The sequence below is a fragment of the Magnolia sinica genome, chromosome 2, assembly GCF_029962835.1.
Source record: "Magnolia sinica isolate HGM2019 chromosome 2, MsV1, whole genome shotgun sequence".
NCBI classification, from domain to species: domain Eukaryota; kingdom Viridiplantae; phylum Streptophyta; class Magnoliopsida; order Magnoliales; family Magnoliaceae; genus Magnolia; species Magnolia sinica.
Genome location: NC_080574.1, coordinates 127,791,394 through 127,815,442, shown reverse-complemented (window position 1 = coordinate 127,815,442; position 24,049 = coordinate 127,791,394). Strand labels below are relative to the sequence as shown.

Here is a 24,049-nt window from a genome sequence, read left to right as displayed (position 1 = left end):
AAGAAAGAAAAAACAGACGGCTTTTCTTTAACAGAGTAATTAAATTTTCTTGTTTGACGCAGACCTTGACCTGATGGGTGACTTAGAAAACTTGCGGAACGGCTGAAACCATTTCACACCTAGTCTTCCACAACTTCTGTCCAAACGATGGGCCATAACAGCGTGGGTTACGCTTCGCATAATAGACCATTGATTTCCATTTACCAGAGCCACAGGCCTCACTTGCCATGTGTACATTGGGTAAAAATGCTGGCTAGATATCAGGTAACTCTTCTAATCCTGTCCAAGTGACGCATTTCAATATATCCAACTGTTCATCATTAGGTGGACCGTCCTCTCTTTCTCTATGCATATTGATGTATAGTGGGCCACAGACACTTTCATGTCCAAAGATGGACAAAAGAAGGCCCCAATCGGAGGGAGGAATGATCAAAGCCATTAAAACCTTAAAACAATATTATCTCATAAGTTAGAATAAGTTTTTCCAGATCTATCATATATGATTTTGTATAGGAGAAGCTACCTTAGCCAACTAATTTAGTTATGCTAGGTTGCCCACACTGGATTTGCGAGATTCCATCATATCAACGGTCAAAAGTTATTTTCATTTTTACTATAAATAGTAAGTTTTAATTTGATTATAACTTTTGATCATTTAAGTTGCAGGAGTAGTGCTCAACATGACAAGGGCTTAGAAAATTTTGGAGAACAATGTGGTTAGGCCAAATTGGACGGTTACCAGTTTTGACCGGAAATCTAAAAGTGTAGTAGGAATTCTAATCATCTATAAATAATAAGTTTACTATGTATGGTAAGTCACATTTTTAAGGAGTTTTGAGTCTAAAACTTAGTTCTAGATTTGAACTTATTATTTATAGGATTGTAATTTTATTTTTATTATCAGTTAATTTATTTTCAATTTTATTAAAAATTATTCCTATTTTATCCCTTGGGATTTCCTATGAATTTGGAATAGTTATCCCCGAAGAAAACCGTGATCAACCAGGTGCGTACCTGCGTCAATCTTATTACACTAATTCACATTAGGTAAATATGCCAGCCAGATATCTGGTAACCTTTTTAATCTGGTTGTATATGTGACACGCACGCAGGATATCCAAAAGTTCATTAGGTGGACCCTGATATACATGTTGCACTTAGTCCAAGCCTGGTCAGATTCACACTCAAAGGACTGTTGATAATTTTCTTCTTCTTTTTTGAACGGTAAAATCATTTTTTTTAACAGCTCTTAGATCAAGAGAAAGTCCTACTACTACCTCGAGACTTTGGGATCATGTCCAGACCTATTCACGTGTGCCACGTTAAGAGGTAACAGTGACCGACAGGGGACGCGGATTACCTGCGCAAGGATGCTAAGTGGGGCCATGGATATGTTTGTGAGAAATCCACCCGTTTTGAGTGCTTATTTTACGAAATGAGATAAAAAATGAGGTGGATTCAAAACTCAAGTGGGTCACACGAGAGGGAAAATTGGGGAAAGAAATTCCCACCGTTGAAACCTTCTAGGCTCCACCTTGATGTTTATATGCCATCCAAACCGTTTATAAGGTCATTACCACTGGGATGAAGCGAAAATACCATAAAAATTGCCTGACACAAAAATTTTATGGCCTTAAGAATGTTTTCAACGATTCACACTGAATCCTCACTGTTTCCTCTCGTGTGACCCACTTAAGTCTTTTATGCACATCGGTTTTGGTTGCATGTTTTAAAATAAGCTCTGAAAGCAGATGAACAGGTGGATTTCTCGAAAACATCTCGGTGGGCCCCACCCAACCATTATTGGGCTGGAACTTCCTGCGGAAGCATTTCCCAACAAATCCGCGTTCACTGACAGGACCAACCTGGAAACGGATTGGCGGATGCGGCTGGAAACGGATGGGCTATTCCGCCTGCCACCAGCCATTGGCTGATGGTCGGTGCTCTGTGGGCCCTGCCATGATGTAAGTGCTTCATTCATGCCGTTCATCTATTTTTCTAGATCATTTTATGATATAATACAAAAAATGAGGTATATCCCAATCTTAATTGGACCACATTACAGAAAACAGTGTTGAATAAACATCAACCATTAAAAAATTTTTAGGGGCCACAAAACAAATCAAGCTAATATTTGTTTTTTCCCTTCATCTGGGTCAGCATGACCTAATCAACATATTGGATGTCAAATAAATAGTACAGTGGGCCTTAGGAGCATTTAAATGGTGGATATCCAATCACTATTTTTTCCTGTGAGCCCTAAAATTATCTGTAACAATGGATGAACGTAATGGATGAAATACATACATCATGGTGGGGCCCACATAGCACCGAACACCAGCCACGGCGCTGGTGGCAGGGGGAGTAGCCACTCCGTTTCCAACGCGGTTTGGCTAGTGACGTCGCCATCAGCCAGGTGCTAGTGGTCGGTGCTATGTGGACGACACCATGATGCATGTGTTTTATCCACGCCGTCCATCCGTTTTGAATGAAAATTTTAGGGTTTGATGCAAAAAAAATTGAGGTAGATCTAAATTCAGGTCGACTACACCATGGTAAAACAGTAGTGATTGAATTTCCACCATTAAAAACCTCCTAGGTCCCACTGTAATGGTTATTTGACATATAACCTGTTGATTAGGTCATACAGACTTGGATGAAGGGAAAAAATATACATCAGCTTGATCCAAAACTTTCGTGGCCCCCAAGAAGCTGTTAATGGTGGATGTTCAATCAACACTGTCCAGTCCACTTGAGATTTAGATCAACCTCATTTTTGGTCTCATACCATAAAATGATCCGGAAGAATATGTGGACGGCATGGATGAAACACATATATCATGGTGGGGCCCACAGAGACCGCTAGCCTTGGCTAGTGGCTGGATTGGCTACTCCCCCTGCGGTGGGTGCAGTGGCTGATGGTCGGTGCTCTGTGGGCCCACCATGATGTATGTGTTTCATCCATGCCATTAATCCATTTTTACATATCATTTTAGTGCTTGATACAAAAAATGAGAGGGATATAAATCTCAGGTGGACCACACCACAGGCAAACAATAGTGATTGAATATCTACCATTAAAATCCTCCTAAGGCCTACTCTACAATTTATTTGACATCCAATCTATTGATTAGGTCATACAATGGCCCAGAAAAAGTTTTTAGTGGTCGACATTCAATCAACACTATTTCCTGTAATGTGGTCTACATGAGATTTGGATATACCTCATTTTTTATCTCATACCATACAATGATCTGAAAAAAATAGATGGACGACATGGATGAAACACATACATCATGTTGGGGCCCACTGAGCACCGACCACAGGCATGAGCTGGTGGCAGGGGAGTAGGCAATCTGTTTCCAAGCAATCTGTTACGTAAAAATCATACCAACCAGATGATCCCAAATATTCGTTCAATATCATGGAAGGCAGACAACCAAGATTAAACCACGAAATAAAATAGCTCTCATCATCATCACGAGACATCCATGGATAGATCTCACTCCATATTATTTATTATTCCAAAGTAGCACTCTGTTTAATGGTTCTAAAAATATAATCTGTAACTTGTAAACCACGGACACTTATAACAATCAGCCCCATTCAAAGGGTCAGGAGACCAAAGTGATATTGCACCATTGCTTTCATTAACAGTACTATTGAATGAACCGTCCATTATCGATGATTGAGCATCCACGTGTCTTGTTCAACCGGTTGGAGCACAGGTCATGGTCCACCCAGCGGAAAACATCCCAGGAAGAGAGAGAAGGTCTCAGGCCCAACCGTTTGGACAACAGGTCATGGTTCACCCAACTGAAAACTTCTAACTTCCCAAGTGCATGGGACATCCAACCCCTTCAATCGATTGGCCTCACTGTAGAGAACACTTTAAGGAAAAAATTCGCCCCATCCACCGATCAAGTTTACTACACTTGTACTGTTCTCTTTATCAATAGTTATACACTGTTTGTTTTCTCCGGTGTGGCCGACTCTATGATTGGATAAGGTTAATCTTTCTACTAAGTGATTCTCATGGTTGAGCCAATCTATTAGAAAGATTGGATTTCATAGTAAATTAACCGGTTGGAAGTAATCCACTGAGTGGACTGTAAACTGGAGTCCAACCAGTTGGACTGTTAGGGGTCGTTTGTCACGAGGGTATTTCAAATCCGTTGTTTGGCACATTAAAGTAACCGGGGTTTCAATTTGACAGTAAAAGCTTCGATTACATCTAAAATCTTTCTAAGAGTTGCACTTGTAATATGTGTGTCATTAGACTATTAATCTATTGGATACATGGCCCACTAATGATACTCAAAATAAATAGATTATCAATTGCATCACTATAATTACTTTAATACGATGATCAATGTTGTCCAAGCATTCTCCATGTAAATCAAAAGTTAAAAATCGTTAGTTACATGATCTTGCTCTTGTGGCTCATATGAGACTTAAAAATTCATTATTTTTGGACAAAGTATATATTTCAGCGGGCTTATTACAATCACTGTGCCAAGCATTACATACGTTTACTAATTAGAGATATTAAAGTTGATTTAGTAATTAAATTCAAACCCCTCTAAACATACTATGCATAGCTAATTTTGGATTAAAGTTGATTATGAATCAAGGGTACCAAACACAATAGGAAGATTTCAAATCCACGCTCCCCAAGAGGCTCTTATGCAATTGTAACGGTCCCATCCATGGTTTAGAAAATGGATGGATGTGGAAATAAAGCTAAATGGAAGATAGATTGGATTAAGGGATCAGTAAGTTTTTTGTAAGATAGCCTAATAAACGTGTTCTGGACTCAATGGACAGTTTAGATGGATCAAATGGACTGTCCAACTCCAAGTCAACAAATGCACTTATAGTGCTCTGAAACCAATAGAGCATTTCTCTTATTTAAAATAGAATTAAAAAATATTATAAATAAGGGAACACCCAAACAGCCTCAAAATATTGAGCAAAATCACCGTCTGAATTTGAAAGCTATAGACCATAGAAACTCCATTACTATATACATTCCCCTCGGCCAAAAGCAACTTAATTACATCTCTCAGGTCCTCATAAAAAGACCCAATTAGAAGAAGAAGAATAAAGGAGGAGGTGTATGCTACTACATTACAATAGATTATCGATAAACAAGAGACTAATTATTGAAGTCTTGTGTACCAAAACTCCATCTACAAGTATACACATCACCCACTAGTGTTGGGTGTAGTAGTCCTACTATCCCATGCTTTAGTCACAGTATCAGGCGACGGAGGCAGATTGTTCTTCAACAAGGCAGTTTCATCCACCGGAATACCCACCTCCTCTATCTTCTCCACCTTGTATTCTTCACTTTCTATTCCTCTCAGTTCCTCAAGAACCTCCTCCATTGATGGCCTCACTTCCTTCTCCTCTTGCAAACACCTAAAAGCCAACTGGGCTACCGATGTGATCATCCTCCTCACAGAAAAATCAGAATCAAACCCAAGGGTGGAGTCCACCAGCTCATGCAGCGCATTGTTGTGGATCTTGGTAATCGCCATGGAGGCCAAATTGATTTCGTGTCGATGCCTACTGATGTCCACGGCCGGCATGGATGATATGAGTTCAATCAAGACCACTCCAAAGCTGTAAACGTCACTCCGGTCGGTGAGTTGGTAGCACCGGTGATAGTCAGGGTCCACATAGCCGGGGGTCCCTTGTGGAGCGGTGGACACATGAGTGACGTCCAAGGGGAACAAACGCGACAGGCCAAAATCTGCGACCTTTACACAGAAATTATTATCGAGGAGAATGTTGTTGGTTTTGACGTCGCGGTGAATAATCTCAACCTTATGGAGGTAGGCGAGTGCATCAGCAGTTTCTACAGCAATGCTCATCCTGATGGACCATGTAAGGGTGCCAGCTTGCACACGGTCGCCATGGAGATGATCCGCAACGGTCCCATTGGGGATGAATTCATAGACAAGGAGTAGCTCACGACGGTGGCGCGAGCTGCACCCATATAGGGTGACAAGGTTCCGATGGCGCAGGCGAGAAAGGATGTCGATTTCATTCTTGAATTGTTCAACACGCTTGTAGTTATTTTCATACAGGCGCTTGACAGCAACAAAACGCCCGTCGCGAAGCTTGCCTGTATCCAAAAAGAATAATAAGCTCTTGTGGAAGATAAATTACTGGTGTTGGTATAGTAAGAATACTTGAAAGCCCTAAACCCTATTTCATAATCCTGAATTTGACTGATTTACTGCTTGATCAGGCCCACCATCTGCCTGAGAAATCAATCTGGTCAGCTTGAAGACTTGGCAAGATTTAAGTAATTTTTGAAAGAGAAATTATCCAAGAGCTATGAGACAACATGAAGAACCGATTGATTGATCTAGAATGCTCATTGGCTGCAACCCATACTCCATAGGCTGCCATACAATAATCATACCAATAGGAGAACTTAACCATCAGATCAGCAGCTTATAAAACGGAGGGTCAAAATTATTCCTGAAAGGTAATACATTTGTAATCATCCCATCCATGGCTTTGAAGATGGAAATTGAAAATAAGGCCCCTTCACGGCACACGTGTATAGCTGAGCATCTTTACGCAGAGTTTTCAAATTCTGGTTGTACATTTTGCAAAAATGACCCATGTTAAAAAGGCAAGCCGGTCTAAATTCGACTCAAACCTGATGTAGTTATTATCATGTCATCAACAATAAATCAAAAGAACACAATAGGATTGGATTATAAGGAAATGAGATAGACTTACCATGGTAAACTGTCCCGAAGCCACCGTCTCCGAGTTCTTTAGAAGGGTCGAAGTTGTTGGTAGCTTCTTCTAGCTCCTTGTACTCGAAGAATTGTGTTTGGATGCCCTTTTCAAGCTCTGATTTGGAGTAAGGGTCTGAAGAGATGGATCGAGAGAGGAGATTGGAAGAGATAGAAGGGCGGTTCTTGTTACGGATTCGCCGGAAAAGTAAGAAGACTAGGAGTGCTAAAAAAAGGACAAGGGCTCCTGCGCCTGCACCTGAAAGGAAGAATTTTTGGAATGTTTTCATCATCTGGAGTGTTTCTAGGAGTTATACTGGAAGAGAAATGCTAATATGCAGCTTGCTTTGTAGTTGTTCTATGCAGTTCTCTCCTCATGTCTGTATGCAGAACATGGGCTTGTGGGCCAGCTTATGGATGTTCCATAGACCAAAAATTGTAATGATTGGAACAACCTAACATATAGTTGTGAGTTTTTCTAGCTGAATGTGGACCATTAAATTGTTTTTAGTTAAGCGGGCCACTGATCAAATGGACACTATGATACAATCCCTCAAATTTGGGACATGGCCAGGTGATCCTCCCGATCGGCAATCCTGCACACTTCACCTTTTATGATGCATACTAGCATTTCTCATTCCTGGGAAATCTAATTAGAAATTAGAGAAAAAAAAACATTAGGACAGGTTTCCAAACATCACGGATTGTCATCTCAAAGAAACCATATCATTTTGCGGACCAGATGGAGCTCAGGATGTTTGCAAACTTCTTTTTAGGAGAACTTGGATTGAAACATTTGTTTTACTTTCTCTCAAAGGTTAGAGATGAAGGATTGTAATGAATTAGCCTCCCGGAAGAGAAACAGAGAAGCGAAAAAGAAAGGCAGGGCCATAGTATGATACCTATGGTAATGACAATGATCTTCTTCTTATCCATGCCACCATTTCTACCTGTAAAATCATATTATAGAGAAGATCAATAAAACATAAAATCATTTTAATGTAATATACTGCTAATGCCTATTTTCTTACACTGCAATATGTGGTTTCTTGCCCGTAAAAGAAAAATGAATCAATCACTGATATAACTATTAAACAACTGCCAATTTATATCAGAGATTATACAAAGGACATTTACTCATTGAAGCTCTGTTCCTCAACAAGTATCAGAATGGCATACATGTAATATGTATGATCCATCCAGCAAGTTGGCCAATGCGTTGATGACCATGTCAAAAAAATCAGGCTGGTCCACTCTATTTGTGGGTCATATTGCATGAGCCAAACGATGGCTAAAAGGGGATCCATTTAGTGGTATTTTTGTTTCTGCAGCTAGCAGAGAGCAGAGAGGCCCAGTTTTAGGGCAGAGCTATTACACAGTGGGGCCAGCTTTTCCCACACATGTGACACACAGACTCGTGATGAGGTTCACAATGCGGAGATTGTACAAACATGTTCCAATAATCCATCCTTTCAATTGAACCATCGGTTCTAGACCTAAACCCCATCATTTGCTGGAGATCTAAACATAACGGAAATTGGTGTGGAGAAAGAAAAGCAAGCCTACTCTTATCTTCACCTCCTTCAATCGTAGCTGCAAAACACTAACAAGGAAAAGCAGATTTTTTTTTTTTTTTTTTAAAATTACCAGGGGGATTAGTTGGGTTTGTACAAATGAAGTTCCCGGCAGAATCGTGTTGACAAAGGCCTCCCTTCATGTAACATTCATCGCATTCTTTGGTTAGAGTCCAGTGAAGATGGAAACCGAAATCCAATAGAGTTAAGAGGTGGAGTTGATCTTTTGGGTCGAGGAACTGTTGAAGAAACATTGGAAACTGAGTGACCAAACAGTCGTCACAGTGTTGAAGAGGTGGTAGATCCTCTGGCCAATAGTAGAGAATGCGGTCTTCACAACCTGTGTAATTATATACACCCTTATAGGAATCATTGAAGAGATGCTGATGATCGCCCTTGCAATTGACGAATGTGCAGTTATGAGTCTCAAGATGAAAGGAAAGGAAAGGAGAGGTGGGCAGTGTAAAATTGTAGAGGACATTGCAGACGTTGGACTGCGGATGACTGTAGAATCCCTTGTCTTGAATAACAATCCTGTTTTCATTATACACTATCTTTTTAACGACGTACGACCTTCCCCCATCCTTAAATTTTATAGTTGGTTTCATGTTGTCGGGGCAATTGATGTCATCGAACCAACATTCAGGATGGGTGAAGTTTGAGAAGGGGAATCCGACGTCGTTTAGCTCCCCACAGAAGGACGGACGACAAGATGGGTTGGGGGTGGGTGGTCCTTGTAGAGGTGAGGGAAGAGCAAGGTGGGAGAGAAGGAAGAGCAAGAGAGGAAGGAACAAAGAGAGGAAACTGAAAGAAACTGCCATATTCAGTTCACTCCATCAGAACACCGAGTGACTTCTCCTTCATTTAACAAAAGAAATTAATGAAGTACTGCTTTTTCTTTGAAAGATTGGCATCAATTATCTCGTTTGACGCGGTAGATGACTTGACCCTTGACTAGGAAGGCTTGCTTTATGGGGTGAAACCGTTTCATACCTACTCCGCCTCTTTTCTCCAACTATGGACCACTAAACCAGTGGGAAACACTTGTCAGGATGCACCAATGCTTCACTTGTCAGAACTTGAAAACCCATGCCCATTGGGTAAAAATGCTGGCCGAAAATCCTGTAAATCTTCTAGTCTTATCCATGTAATACACATCTAGGAAATCCAACTGTTCATTAGGTGGACCATGATATATATATATATATATATATATATATATATATATATATAGCCCCATGCTCACCTGAGCGCCGTTCTCACGAGTTTTCGGGATAACTTTTTGAAAACTCGCGTCTGACAGTGGTATGAGCTCAAAATCTTAATTGTCCTCCTGATGTAGCATTCATCCTAAGAAGCTATCGGGGCACAACTTTTTCCTGATCTAAAATTTTAGTGGGCCATGGTAAAAGAGAATAATTTTCTTTTTTATCTAAATCATGTTAGATTTACTCAAATACAGGCTTTCTGATGAACTTTCTTTTTTAATCTTTTTTAGATGGTAAAATCAATCATTATTTTTTACCGACCTTAGATCATGAGAAAGTCTTACTACCTCAAGACTTGTGGATCATCATATCAGTCAAGACCTATCCATGTGCGCCACGTGTACATCATTAGAGTGGCTGATGGGAAGAAGTGACGAAAATGTGTATCATATTACTGACTTTCGTCGTGTATCGTTTTTTCAATTAAAGCCGCGTGGAAATAGTGGCCATGGCCCACTGTCTCTTTCATCACAAGATTCAAAGAGAGGATTCCTCCACATTTCTCCTCTTGTCGTTACTGTTCCTGGTCTTGATTTCTCCTCCAACTACTTTAAAAGATTTCCATCTTTAACCTCAGTTTCATCTAAAATTTCCTTTTTGCCTTCACGGGTTAATCCATTGACACAAGGGGCAGTTTCATGCCTTCATAATATAAAATAGAAGATCAGTGACATCCGTACAAGAAAAGACGAGCATTTCAGCCACTTGTGAGACTTAAGAGGGTTTTTTTTTTTTTTTTGAAATCATCATCCTCAGCTACATCCACGACCACAACAATATCAGCAATTGCAACGAATGACGAAATCTACGACAATAGCTACCACTGCTACAACAACCAGCAACAAAGAAGTATTGTTTTTTTTTCATATATGGTAAACGTATAACGTTGACACAGTCTCCATAAATTTAGTTTATTAAGCCTCAACCCCATGTGCGTGTGTGATCGGTCTGATTTTGTGCTAGTGGATTTTTACAGTGGGCTGCAGATTTTAGACCAGTTGGATCTCATACACCAAAACATAAGACAGTTGAGCTGTAAGCAAACAAGCATCTCAATCATTGAAGTTTTTATTTAATTATTTATTTATTTTTATTTTTATTTTTATTTTTGTAATTTGTAATTTGTGGGCAGTTTAAGTTTTAAATTTTGTCAGTACAAGACTATAAAAATCATATTTTAGAATCCATTGGAAGCCTTGTTGTCACAATCCACTTAGAGAAAAGGAGTCCATTACAGATGGTTTTTCTTCTGGTTTATGATCTATTCTATGAATAATTCATTTAAAACAGACTTGTAGAGAATCCACGACAGAATATGCTATCTAGATTGTATTAGAATCGTAACATAATTATTCTAATTTCTCTCTCTTATATTGTTAAAAACTGTTGCTTGCGTCTTGGGATGAAATAGGAAGAAACAACAAAGGCATGAAATAAAATCGTGGTTCAAAAACAAGAAGCATCTTTGATCATTGCTTCAAAAAACCAAAAACGGTAAATTGGATTTCTAACTCTGGTTACCGGAATTCGAGCAAATGAAGTTTCCAGTGGTATGGTTCCAACCGCAAAGCCCTCGTTTTTCTTCATAACATTTGTGGCACTCGTGTGTGAGATTCCATCCAAGTGAGAAACCGGCAGCCAACAGAGACACTAGGTCCATCTTCGATCTATAAGGGTCCACAAACCATTCAGACACAGGAAATGTAATGAGTGAACAGTTGCGAAGACGTTGAGGAGGAGCCGTCTGATTCTCTGGCCGGAAATAAAGAACAGAGTCCTTGCAACCCATGTACTTGGAGAACTCCTTACGGAAATCTTCAGAGGAATTATATTGATGAGGCTTGCAATTGAGGAATGTGTAGTTAGGAGTTGTAAGCTTAAAAGACAGGAAATGAGAGGTGGGTACGGTGAAATTGCGAAGGCAATTGCATAATTTGGGTTGCGATTCACGGGCGAGTTCATCATCTTGAATTACAACCGTCCTTGATTCATATGAAATGCTTTTCACGATATATGGTCTCCCTCGCTTCTCGAATTGGATCTTCAGTATCTTGTTGTCAACGCATTCGACTGGTTGTACCCCACATTCAGGATGGGTGATGTTGTTGAAGGGAAATTCGATTTTTGGAACAACTCCGCAACTAAAAGACTTGCATGGTGCACAGCGATGATGTTCTTGACTGGGCGAGTAGAAAAGAAAAGAAGAGAGAAGGAAGAAGGAGATGTAACTGAAAGGAGTTGCCATAAAACAGAGCAGTGAGCTCTGTTTCTCCTTTTGATACAAAAAGTGAAAATAAAGCAATACTCCCGCTATTTTAATCGACATTCTTTTTTATTTTTATTGGACCACTGGAAGACTTTGACAAATGACCCAGGACTTGTATAATTGGATTGGATGGAGCCATGTCCAATCTTGTAGTCCGCGGACCACTGAAGTGAATTCGTACTCCTCCACTATTTGGGCCTTGCCCATCAATGATTAGAATGATTAAGAGGCAGGCCTCACCATGAATTGGCCAGATGGTAACAAGAAATCCCAGCCATTCTGAAACCATCAAATTATGCTCAACGACTTATATTCAAATCCATTTTTCTAATGGTTAGGATCATTTAAACGATCCATGCATTTCCATGTTGGGGTCCACCTCCTTAAGTGAGTCCTTGATTTAGAGCGGGTCACGGACACTTTCATGGCAAAGATGGACCTGGGAAGGCCATTGGAGGCAAAAATGATCAAGACCGTTAAAACCTTAAAACAGTCATGTCATGGATGATTTTGTGAGATTCAATTAGTTCGACAGTCATAAGTTCATTTTATTTTTGTTTTTACTGTAAATACTAAGTTTTATTCAAACTATTGATTCTTTGAGTCATAGGAGGCATGAAAAGGGCTTAGAAAAATTACCAGAACAACGTCGTTAGGCCAAATTGGACACATTATTTTTGGTTGAAAACCATGAAGTCTTAGGAATCATGACCGTCTATATTATTTATAGTAAGTCACATTTTTAGGGAGATCGAGTTGGAGTTTAAGTCTAAAACTTCGTCCTATGTTTCAATACTCATTATTTAAAGGATTGTAATTTTGATTTTATCATCAATCAATTTATTTTCAAATTTATTAAAAATATTTCTATTTTATTGCTCGTGGATTCGAGGAATCTCTGTGAGGAATCTGCAGAGCTCGTTGGACATGGAGTAGTTGTCCCTAAGGAAGACAATGATCGACCTCATCATGTCCTTCCCTGCATAGTCTTACACCAATCCAAATAGGACCAGTTCCTATGTTGTTTTGGGGCTAGACTAACACCTGCATTCCATTTACCGTATGAACGTTGATCCAATTCTCACCCTTTTGGGCCCCATAGCGCGGACCGTCCAACCAATGGATTGTTAAAAACAAATAGACCAGCATGTCAAAAGAAGTAGTTGATGTTAGATGGTTAAGACATCGTATCAGTAAGACTTAGCTATGCTCCATCTCCAACGTGGATACTATGTGAGTGGTTGAGGTTGATTCCATGTGTGGTATATGTGGGTGGAGTTTTCACCACCATTAAGACTATGATCACAAAGGAACATAATAGTCTAAGTCCCTCGTTTTGATTTTTTCTTCCAAGAGTGGGAGTTTCCTTTCCTCCACATATTTTTCCTTCTCTGGGACCTCTGAGTGAGACCTTCCTTTCCTCCACAGATTTTTCCTTCTCTGGGACCACTGATTAAGACCTATGTAGAAGTGGAGAGGCTGGTAACCATACTATAGAAATTTTGTGGACGATTGAGAGAGCCTTCTAGGTGAGGTAACACGATACTAGGCAATCTTTCTCGCCGACAATGCAACTTGGGTGGGTTATTAGTAGAAAAAGGTAGGCTAAAGTAGAATAGGTGGTGGGTGAGTTTACTATAGCTTCCGACAGCTATAATTTTATGGTAAGTTATCCATTCACACATATATTGTATGATATTCTGTTGAGAATTTATTAATGGGCTCTACGTTATGGTCAATTATCCAAGGTTCATTGATTTTCATAAGACTTCACAAAATTTAATCATTTTAAAAGTCAGCTTATGATTTTAAGTTGGAATTTATTATTATCATTAAGTTACTTTCTTCTATTATTAAAGTTTTAAAAATCGAATTATGGTACAAAGTCTTTATTTTGGCCATCTAAGATTTGCCTATGAAATTTAATAAATTTAGTTATATTTTTACAATTTTTACGTATTTTTACTATATCAGAAAATCGTTCTATTTCAAGTCAGATTAAGAGTTTGAGTTTTTTTTGGCTTCCATAGGTCTCTCAAACACTTCAAGCAACACTTCATGAATAGCATCAATTTTCTCTCATTTTAAGATATTTCTCTCCTTATGGATTCAAGGCTATTTTTCATATGAAAAGAAAATGATTTCTTCCCTTTATCCATTCAGAACAAGTATTAAAAGTATGCTCCACCCATGAGTAGCTTCAAATCATGCATATGGAATATTGAAGTTAGCGTAGGAAAGAGGGTTAAAAAAGTGAAGAGAGAACTTGAATATTGTTATTGAATAATGCCTACCGTGTAGGATTTCTCCATTATATCATTAATAAATAAAAATAAAATCCTAATTTTTAATTACCAAAAATAGTAAATTTCTAACAATAATAAAAGTTTTAATTCTAGCAAAACTCTTATAAAGCCTAATTTATCAAAAATAAAAAGTCTAAATAAACTTTACTCTAAAAAATATTAAAATTTGTTATTGGTAAAATGAAGCTAAACAAATGTATGAGATAGATGAGCTGATCAGACTACGGATTGCTAGAGGGCCGAAAAATCACCCCGACCTTGGTGTCGGCTACTTTCTACTTTGGCTTCAGTTGTCACTTTAGCCATCAGGTATCGACCTCGGTCTCAAGGGACGATCTCGACATCAGAGGTAAAGCTGGGCATCGAGTTGAGTCGGACCGAGTTAGGGCTAACCTGACTCGATTCGATTTTAAAATAGGCCTGACCCAAACTCGACTCGACTCAACTCGGTACCAAGTCCAGCATGCCTGAATCGATTCGAATCTGGGTCTAGCCTGGACTAATCTGGACTGAGTCCGACCTGGTAAAAAGTATTGAGTCGGTTCAAGTTGGCACCGATTCAGATCGAGAGATGAGGGAGGGAGGGAGTGGAGAGGAGAGAGAGGATGTGGGTGGTGAATCCAGTGATGGTGGTGGGTGGCTGTCGGGAGGCTGTTGAGCTTAGAAGAGAGAGAGAGAGAGAGAGAGAGAGAGAGAGAGAGAGAGAGAGAAGGGTAGTGATAGTGATGGGTGGTTGCTGGGCTTGGAAGAGGAGGAGAATGAGGGAGGAAGAGAGAGCTTGGGGTCGCGTCAGGTGTGACGTACAGGGTTAGAGATACCCGAATCCAAGTCGAGTCGGTTTCAGATCGAGTCAAGTCTAATCGGATTGAGTTTTGGGTCAAGTTACTGGGTAACTCAAAACTCGACTCGGTTTGACTTCGGATTAGGCAAAGCCTACTCGGTTTGGACTGACTCACCCATTCGGTTCGGTTCAAGTTGAGTCCGAATGAGTCGGAAGAGTCAAGTTAGGTGAGTTGAGTTGGTTTGTACCCAATTCTACTTAGAGGTTAGTTTCGACCATAGACCGCAACCTTTGAAGTCGGCCTCGGATACTGACTTTAACCTCGAAATAGAAAGAAGAATTCTCTCCGTATACGGGTGGGATTACCTCACGATATATCCGCCAAAGATCACGCTGATCAAGGTAAAGTCGGATATATTCTTTAAGTTAGAGTCCGACTCCAATACGGCACCTCCAATGTATCCAACAAATCAACTTGGAAACGAGACCGCCTAGAAAGCTTATAAATACACTCTCCCTATTCGAGGCCTCGGATACCGACATCGACCTCGACCTCGAAATAGAAAGAAGAATTCTCTCCGTATACGGGTGGGATTACCTCCTGAAATATCCGCCGAAGATCACGTTGATCAAGGTAAAGTCGGATATATTCTTGAAGTTAAGAGTCCGACTCCAATACAACACATTCAATGTATCTAGCAAATCAACTTGGATACGAAATTGCTTAGAAAACTTATAAATACCACCCCGGAATAAAGTACACACAAATATACTGATTATATTACGCTTACTATGAGTCCATACGCATGACTTAAGCATCGGAGGGTTTCTGGCCTTAACCAGCGCCCCCAGTGTATTCTCTTGTACCTCCATTAATTTACAGGTACTTCGCGGCTCGCATGAGGTAAGGTAGTACTTCTCTTGTTCTCCATTACATTGCAAGTGGAAGGCGGGCTAACAAGGATAACCAGATTTCATCATCAACAAAATCTAAAATTCTAAAGATAATGAAATACGACAAAAATTAGAATTACTTAAAATAGTATTTTTTTTCTCTTAAAAGCACATGTTTTCTCATGAAATTTCATGATGGACTTGGCACACTTTGTGGGTCGATTGACCCCAGATAGCCTATTATGGTAAAAATTGATAGGCTGTGCATCTCATAATGATAGTCGAATAAAAATTTATGTTCAATTTACGATTCACACTTCAAATGACAATTCCTCTCTACATGGATCGAATTTTTTCGAATCAGACATACTTGGAACCCAACTATTTCATGCGATATATAGCACTGGGCCCAAATCTAACAAAATACTTCCACTTTCGTTCAACCTTCTTTTAGTCCAACCATGCTAGGAATATATCTTTGCCTCGGACTTCCACTTTCGTTTAGCCTTCTTTTGGTCCGCCCATACGGGGAATGTATCCGTGCCTCATACTACTTCGGAATTACGCGCATATAAGATGCAACCTTCACCTCACAACCAATACATCACCTATGATATTCCATAGCTTGTCCACCATGAGATCAAGATGATGATCATAGGCCACGACACATAGATGGGGTGGTCCATCCACTGAACGACTTGAATATTTCACACTTTCTACACTGGCCGTCTTGAACCTTTTCCGCATGTGTATGCGGGCATCACGCATTCCTGCTGAAGGAATATGAGAATCGAATTGTGGGTCTGAACCTTGTTAGAACCACAGGTATTTGTCTACATGGGAGCCATCTAGTCATCAATATGAACCGTTTATCATGTGGTCCTACAGTGGATGGGTCCCTAACAAAATCTCATAACTATGATTTTTTATTTTTATTTTTTGGGTTAACTTGTTAGTACACACCCATATCAGTACACACACTCCATGTTAGCCACCCCCACTAGGGATCGATACCAAGACCTCAAGTGTTGATATGCCATTAAATAGTGTAATAAAGCAAAGTACAGCTATCAAAGAGCCTTCACATAAATCCAAGAAGATATTTCCCCTTCCCTTCTTGACCTCTTCCTATAGCCTCAAAACAAAGCATTGGACTCTGGTATTCGTTCACCACACTGTTAAAAGGTGTTCATGGGGATGAACCATGTTGTTAAAATAACTCCAAGATTAGGCAATTTTCCATTTTCCTTCTTCTCATTTTCCATGATGGACAGCCATCAATTGGACTATTTATCATGGGTCAATTGGGTTATTACTAGGCTCTGATATGGCCCACAATTCAGACATTCGTCACCGAATCATCACCATCAAACACAGTTTGGTCAAATGCATTCAGAATCATGCTCCAAAATAAGAACCAAAACAAGAAATCAAGAAAAACAATAAAAGAGAATAAAAAGATCAGTGGAGACTTACCATTACGGCAAGCTACGGAATGGGGTCGATCAGGGCAAAAACACACGAATTGTGAAGTCTCGTTGAATCCACATCGGCCCCCACTTCCCGTACACCTGGTGCAATTGTTTCCAGTCCATTCTAGAAGAAATCCCATATTCAGAAGCGCTAGATAATCTCTGGGGCGTGTTAAAGCTCCCGTTAAACCCCCTCCCGTCGTAACAGGCACAATGACCGAAGACTCGCATCCTCTTGAAAAATTCAGGGAATTGAAAGAACGGTTGTAATCAACCATGACAAAAGAATCATGGGTGTTGTTGGAGATGCAAGAAACTGGTAAAACTTCATATTCTCGAGGTGGAAAAGCAGTGCAATTGTAATAGAAGTAGAGTTGGAAGTTTTGAGTACTAACATTCAACGGATCACGTGTTCTTGTAAACGTGAGATTATGAATAGGATGGGGACAAGGGCCTTGTAAGTATTCTTCATTAAAGACCGATAAAGATTGGTTGTTGTAGAAGATTTCACGAATATAGTAATTATCATCGTCATCTGAAATCTTGAGGACGGGCTGGTCGTTCTTGCAGCTGAGTTTGAAGCCTGGAAAGCCGCAGTAGAATGGTTGTGGATCGATCCAGAAAGGGAAGCTTATGTTTATGTGGTTTCCGCAGCTTTGAGGAACGCAAGCCTCGAAACGTTGGTCTATGGATTTAGCTCTTCCTTGTAAGAGGAAGAAGGTGAAGACGAAGATAATGATGATGGAAGAGGAGAAAGATAAGATGAGCGGCTGGGATGATGGCATTTTTTTGCATTTATTTGTGAGAGATGCTTGTAGAAGAGGAAGTTAAAAAGGGTGAAGATGATAAGATGTAGAGTGGGAAGCTGTTTGTTGTGTCCGTCTCTATGGTCGGCTTTGACTTGTGCTTTTGGTCCATTATTTCGTCGGTGGTCCGTCAATGATGGGCGAACGCGGCTGATCGAATTATTTAAACCGTCGATCTGGTTGGGGGCCCGAGTATGAGTAAGGTAAGGGCAGTGCAGGTACAAAAGTCTCTCCCTTCGAAGGATCCATTGTACTTTGACGGTTGACCTTTTTTTTTTCTTTGAATGGCAAAAGGAGACTTATGTATTTCTGGCAAGAAAAGATTTATTTTGAATGATCGGGTGCGGATTTTCATTGGATCTTAAGTGGGCCCCGGTTACAGTGATGTAGGTGGTTGATGAGATTTGACATTGGATGGACATTGCCCCAAACATTGTAGGATAGGAAGATCCCATCCATCCAATGATTTATGACCGTTCCTATATTTCTTTTCTTATTCCAGCCTTTACTTGATCATGGTCCATCGAAAAGTATACCCCACTATTCCAACGGTCTGGATGGGTGAACCATGCATCCTTCTCTCCAATTGAAGAACCACGGAATGAAGTGATATTTTACTCCATTTTCAAACAGGAATGAGCAGTAAGACCGGGAGCAGATACGGTGAGACCGGGAGGTGCGGCACTTACTGTGGGGCCCATCTTGATCTACGTATTCTGCATCCACTCCGTTCATCCGTTTTTTCAGATCGTTTTAAGGCATTGGGATAAAATTTAAGGAGACCCAAATCTCAGGTGGACCATACTTTAGGAAGAGTTGTAATTGAAAGCCCCACCATTAAAAACTTTCTAGGCCAATCATAATGCTTTCCGTAATGTTTATTTTCCATCCAACCTGTTGATTAGGTCCCAAAAACATGGATGTATTAAAAAAGCAAACATCAGCTTGATCCAAAGCTTTTGTATCGCACAAGAAGTTTTTTAAGGGTCAATCACCACCATTTCCTATTGTATGGTCCACCTGAAATTTGGATTTGTTACAATTTTGGATTCATGCACTGAAATGATCTGGCAAAACGGATGGAAGGTGTGGATATAGAGTACATAAATCAATTTGGGCCACACCATCTTGGGTGAGGACAGGACCGCACCTAATCCGCTCCCGTAACACAGAGGTTGCGCTCATGCATCCACCGTTCGTTGAGAGTCAAAGCACACGATTGTGGTAACCAGCAACACGATTTGGTACGTTCGGCAGCTACAGTAGGAGCGATGTAACCTAGACATAGATAGATATATAGGAAGACTTCAATAACTTGTGACACTCGCAACATGGCACACGTGAGCGAGATCCGACCCGTTCATCAGGTGAGTCCAACGTATTAAGTTATATTCATTTGTGTGGGTCACACGTGCTCAAAAGAAATGGACGGTTCAAGTAAATCAACACATGCTCCAAATTCAACGAATTCGTGACTTAAGAGTGTTTTTCTTTCTTTTTTAAATCTATAATATGTTGTTAGTGCTTTTGAACGTCTTGGATTTGTCACAGGTACAGAGATATGACGTATATGACGCGACGCCCTCCGTGCTTCACACGCGAGCGAGAGCACTTAGCATTTGTTCTTTCAACACAGAAGTTGAATAAAATGATAGGAAAAGGGTCCCTCTCCCATGATGCACTGGCAACGTGGAAAAGATAAGGCTTTTTCCACTTTGATGGCGATCGAAAGCTACTTGCATCCGCGCATGAACCTACGCAGCATATGCGCCACAGGCGCCTACGTATAAAACGAGTTAGAGATCGGAGACGTTCATCTGATAATGTACTGAGGAAGACTTATGTAATTTGAAAGAGAGGCTCGTTGGTAAGTTCGGGCTCACATGAATCCGGATGGTTGATTATTCTTACTAAACCTACTGTTTCTCTATAGATATGTGGTTCACCTAGTAAGAAGACATTAAAGAAAATTGAGATACGAATACTAACTGAGAGTTCTGCCTGACCAATGGATCGGATTTTTCACACGTGTTCCAAGTTAGTATATGCACGGCGCATGCGTTTTCTGCTAAATAATATCACTATCTCCTATGTATTTAAAGTCTTGGACATTTTTGTCCTCCACGTAATTTTTTAGTTCGGATCATTGACTATTTTAAGCAAAGGACAAGGTATTTGAATTTAAGGGGCGTTTAAGGAGATTAGAATGCGACGACCTGAATTCTCTCTCAGGAATTCTTACTTCCTTCTCCTCTTCACGTGTGCACGTGCCACACCCCTAATTACTATTAGATGAGAAATGATTTCTGGGCAGGATCAGTAACGTGGGAAATCCTAACAACCACTGAGGAAGTTTTAATGATCCAAAGGATCCCTGAGAGTGAAAATCGGTCATTTTCAAATGTTAAGTGAGACATATCTTCAAAATTAATGAACTGCCCAAGATCTGACCGTTGATTTGAGAGGTTTGTCCTTCCTAATGAATGGATACTCTGGATTTCAAAAGAAAAAAACTCTCATGATTGGGGCCATCCTTAGGGGCTGATCTTCTTGACTTTTTCTACTTTTCGTGCGTTAATATTTCATTTTTATGCCGAAAAACAAGTCGCAGTGGATTGTACGAACGCGGATCGCATGGAAGCGGATTGGATGGTGTACCTCACACCAGCTATGTAGCTGCTGTATTCACGTTTAGTAAGTTCTGTGGGTCTGATCATGCGGTATGTGTTATATCCAAGCTGTCCATCCATTTGGAGAGCTCATCTTAAGGCTTGAGATGAAAAATAAGACAGATCTAACTATCAAGTGGACCACACTGCAAAAACAGTGAGGGATTGAACGACTACCATTGAAACCATTTTTGGGGTCACAGAATTTTTGGATCAATATGAAATTTTTTTTCCTGTTATTGTGGGCCCTATAAATTATTCAACGGTGAAAATCATTATCTCCGCTGCTATTTATGGTGTAGTCAAAATCATTATCACCGCTGCTATTTATGGTGTAGTCCAGATGATTTTCGGATAGGATTCATATTCTGGATAATACTATGAAATGTTCTCTAAAAATAGATAAACAGTATACATATAACACTGTGGGGCCATGTAACTTTGATATCCTTTGAACCGTTCGTACAACTCGCATTTCGAGGAGCGTCAGTGCTCGTCTTCGCACGACACGAATCTACAGCAGCTATATAGCCGGTAACGGTGACACCTTTAGTAAAAACTTGCTACTAGACAGTTTCTTGGAGCTCGACCATGGTGTGTGTTTCATCCACACCGTCCATCCATTTTTCCAGCTCATATTAGGGCATGAACTAAAAATTGAGTAAGATCCAAATCTAAAGTGGACCACGCCACAAGAAACAGTGGTGATTGAATGCCTACCATTATAAAACTCCTTTGCGGCCACAAAAGTTTTAGATCAAGCTAATACTTGTGTTTTCCTTTCATCAGCCCTATGTTACCTATTCAACAGGTTGGATGGAAAATAAACTTTTAATGGTAGGCATAAAATCAACACTGTTTTCCTGTATCATGGTCCACCTGATATTTGAATCTCCCTTAGTCTTTATGGAGCGCAGATTGGGTACGAATCCCACCGGAACCTCGCTGGAGACGGACCGCTCTGTAAGGGCTTTCCTGGCCGTATTTTACGGGCACCAGAACAAATTGGAGCCAAATTAAAAGCTCAAGTAAACCACACCACAGTAAGCAATGGGAAACCACGCTACAAGAAGCAATGGGGATTGAAAGCTTATTTACATTTTGGATTAAGCTGATATCGTCCATGTGTCCTCATGAATAAGTTAGATAACAAATAAACATCAAGATGAGCTTTGAAAAGTTTTCAACCGTGAGAATTCAATCATCATTATTTCCTGTAATGTGGTCCGGTTGATCCTTCAATCTGACACTTTTTTGGGCTCATGCCTTAAAATAATTAGACAGTGTCGGATAAAACGTATACATCACAGTAGGCACCTGTCCCTGGCAGGCCCATCTGTCCCTAGTTAGATCCTGGTGGAGAAGTACCCAATCTGCGCCGGTCCGGATGGCACTGCTTTTTCTGGAGGACGAGGTTCTATTCCCGCCTGTACCGAACCCGGAACAAGCTGGGTTGACCACTGTGATTTATGGGTTTACAACCTAAAAATGAGGTAGACCTAAGGAGAAGTGGATTAATGACCAGAAGTGATAAGAATGCCCAGTTTTAAAACCTTTTTAGGGCCCACCGTGAGGTGTATTTGCCATCCAATCTATTCATAAGGTCACACGGAGATGAAGGCAAAACACAAATACCATCTTAATCCAAAACATATGCGGCTCCTAAGAAGTGTTTGATGGTCTAATTTTAATCCCCACTGTGCAGTCCACTTACGTCCTTATATAAGCTCCAATTTTAGGCTTACATCATAAAATAATATGTAAAAATGGATGGACGGTGTTGATAAACCCATACATCATAGCCCCAGCCTGTTCCGAGATGGGTACAGGCAGGGGTAAATAATATAGTAGACCATGCAGTACTGAAATAAGGTACACCAATTAACTACTCAATGTGAAGTTTTAATTAAAAGCATTTTAAATAATCAGTAGAAATGTTTGGAAAGGTGATTTTAGACTCTTTTATTGGTGTAAGATCCTATTACTGCATAGTCTGGTTAGTTACGAGCGAGAAAGGGGAGAACGAGAAAAAGGACGTGAGATGTAGGAACTCAGCGGAGATTAAGGAAAATCCTTGCAGTTTGTACATGTGTAAAAGTCTTAGCAGTTGGTGATAAGCTCGCAGATTTTCAAATTTTTATAAATACTTTTATTTGTCTTGAAATTTTTATTTAATGTAATGTAAGATTTCGAAGGCCACTATTCTCTTAAAACTAATTGAATGGACAAAAATGTCAGCTTGCTTCTGGCATCATATATAGTGGAAATTTATAGAGCCATCAAAATATTGAGTCATCGGTGATTTGTGAAAAGAGGAACTTAAATGAAAGTGGTAACAGCCATAAAGTTTAAAAAGTGCAACCTAAAAGGGCATCTGTATGGAGTGGGCCATCACACATACTGGCTAAAAAGAGCCATGTGTTATGATCTCAAGTTGTTTACAGGCCTGACTTGCTGTGTAAGTTTGGCATCTAGCCTATTGGTTAGGTACCTATCACAATCTCAAGTTAAAATAAGGGTGAATTGGTCATCTTAATTTCCTCTTCCCTACCAATTCTCATTATTAAAAAGAAATCGTGTTTCATAGATTATTAGTTAATTAAGCGTTTTCCAATCAAAGCAGTATTTAAGATTATTATTATTTTTTTAATCCCGAAATACTGACATGGCCACATGCATTGGAAGGAACAAAAATAATTTACTAGAAACAGGTATGTTCCATGCAAACGAGAGAGGAATGAAAGTCAGAGAAAATTTGGGTAGTCTGATATTTGGGGCCAGGGTAGGTAACCTCTAGGTTCACCTAATGAATTGACACAAGAAAAGGCATGAAATAACATTGAAGAAGTTTACTATCTCTCTCTAGGTTCACCTAATGAATTGACACAAAACTTTGAATTCATAAGGTTGTTTTTTTAATGAACAAGATAAAGAAGAAAATTCAAAATTTTATTATTCAATAATTCTCATACTTTCTTACTAGAAAAAACAAAATCCTAATTAGAATTCTAATTCCACTAAACTAATTAATTGTGCATGTGATTCCTAACATGATTACAAACAAATTCTTAAGAAGCTTTCATATTCTAAAATTCAAAAAAAAAAAAAAAAAAAAAAAAAATAAGAAGAAGAAGAAGAAAAATCGAAATTAAAAATTAATAAAAAAATTAAAGTTTTTCCTAAAATTATGATTCTGAATTGGAAGGAAACGTTTTCTCATGAAATAGATAGACATGACCTGTTTCGGTTTGG

At 39.7% G+C, this 24,049-nt stretch overlaps 2 protein-coding genes across 7 annotated transcripts in view; both read right to left on the bottom strand.

Moving 5' to 3' along the window:
* Positions 1-4,968: 4,968 nt before the first annotated feature.
* The window catches only part of LOC131237599 (LEAF RUST 10 DISEASE-RESISTANCE LOCUS RECEPTOR-LIKE PROTEIN KINASE-like 1.2), a 27,447-nt gene continuing 8,366 nt past the window's right edge, over positions 4,969-24,049 (bottom strand). The window contains exons 1-4 of one of the 6 annotated variants that reach the window (XM_058235460.1): positions 17,327-18,722; positions 7,664-7,711; positions 6,763-7,020; positions 4,969-6,133 (exon numbers count right to left, since the gene is read on the bottom strand). In XM_058235460.1, the coding sequence (XP_058091443.1) occupies positions 5,208-6,133; positions 6,763-7,020; positions 7,664-7,711; positions 17,327-18,107 (2,013 nt within the window). In that variant the 5' untranslated portion in view covers positions 18,108-18,722 and the 3' untranslated portion in view covers positions 4,969-5,207. Of the gene's footprint in view, positions 6,134-6,762; positions 7,021-7,663; positions 7,712-11,124; positions 12,284-17,326; positions 18,723-24,049 lie in introns of those variants that run through there. The other 5 variants (XM_058235461.1, XM_058235455.1, XM_058235457.1 and 2 more) reach the window with 5 other exon arrangements.
* LOC131237601 (LEAF RUST 10 DISEASE-RESISTANCE LOCUS RECEPTOR-LIKE PROTEIN KINASE-like 1.2) overlaps positions 17,421-24,049 on the bottom strand; it is a 24,058-nt gene continuing 17,429 nt past the window's right edge. The window contains exon 2 of the mRNA XM_058235464.1: positions 17,421-17,556. Coding sequence (XP_058091447.1) covers positions 17,507-17,556 — 50 coding nt within the window. The 3' untranslated portion in view covers positions 17,421-17,506. The remainder of the gene's footprint in view (positions 17,557-24,049) is intronic.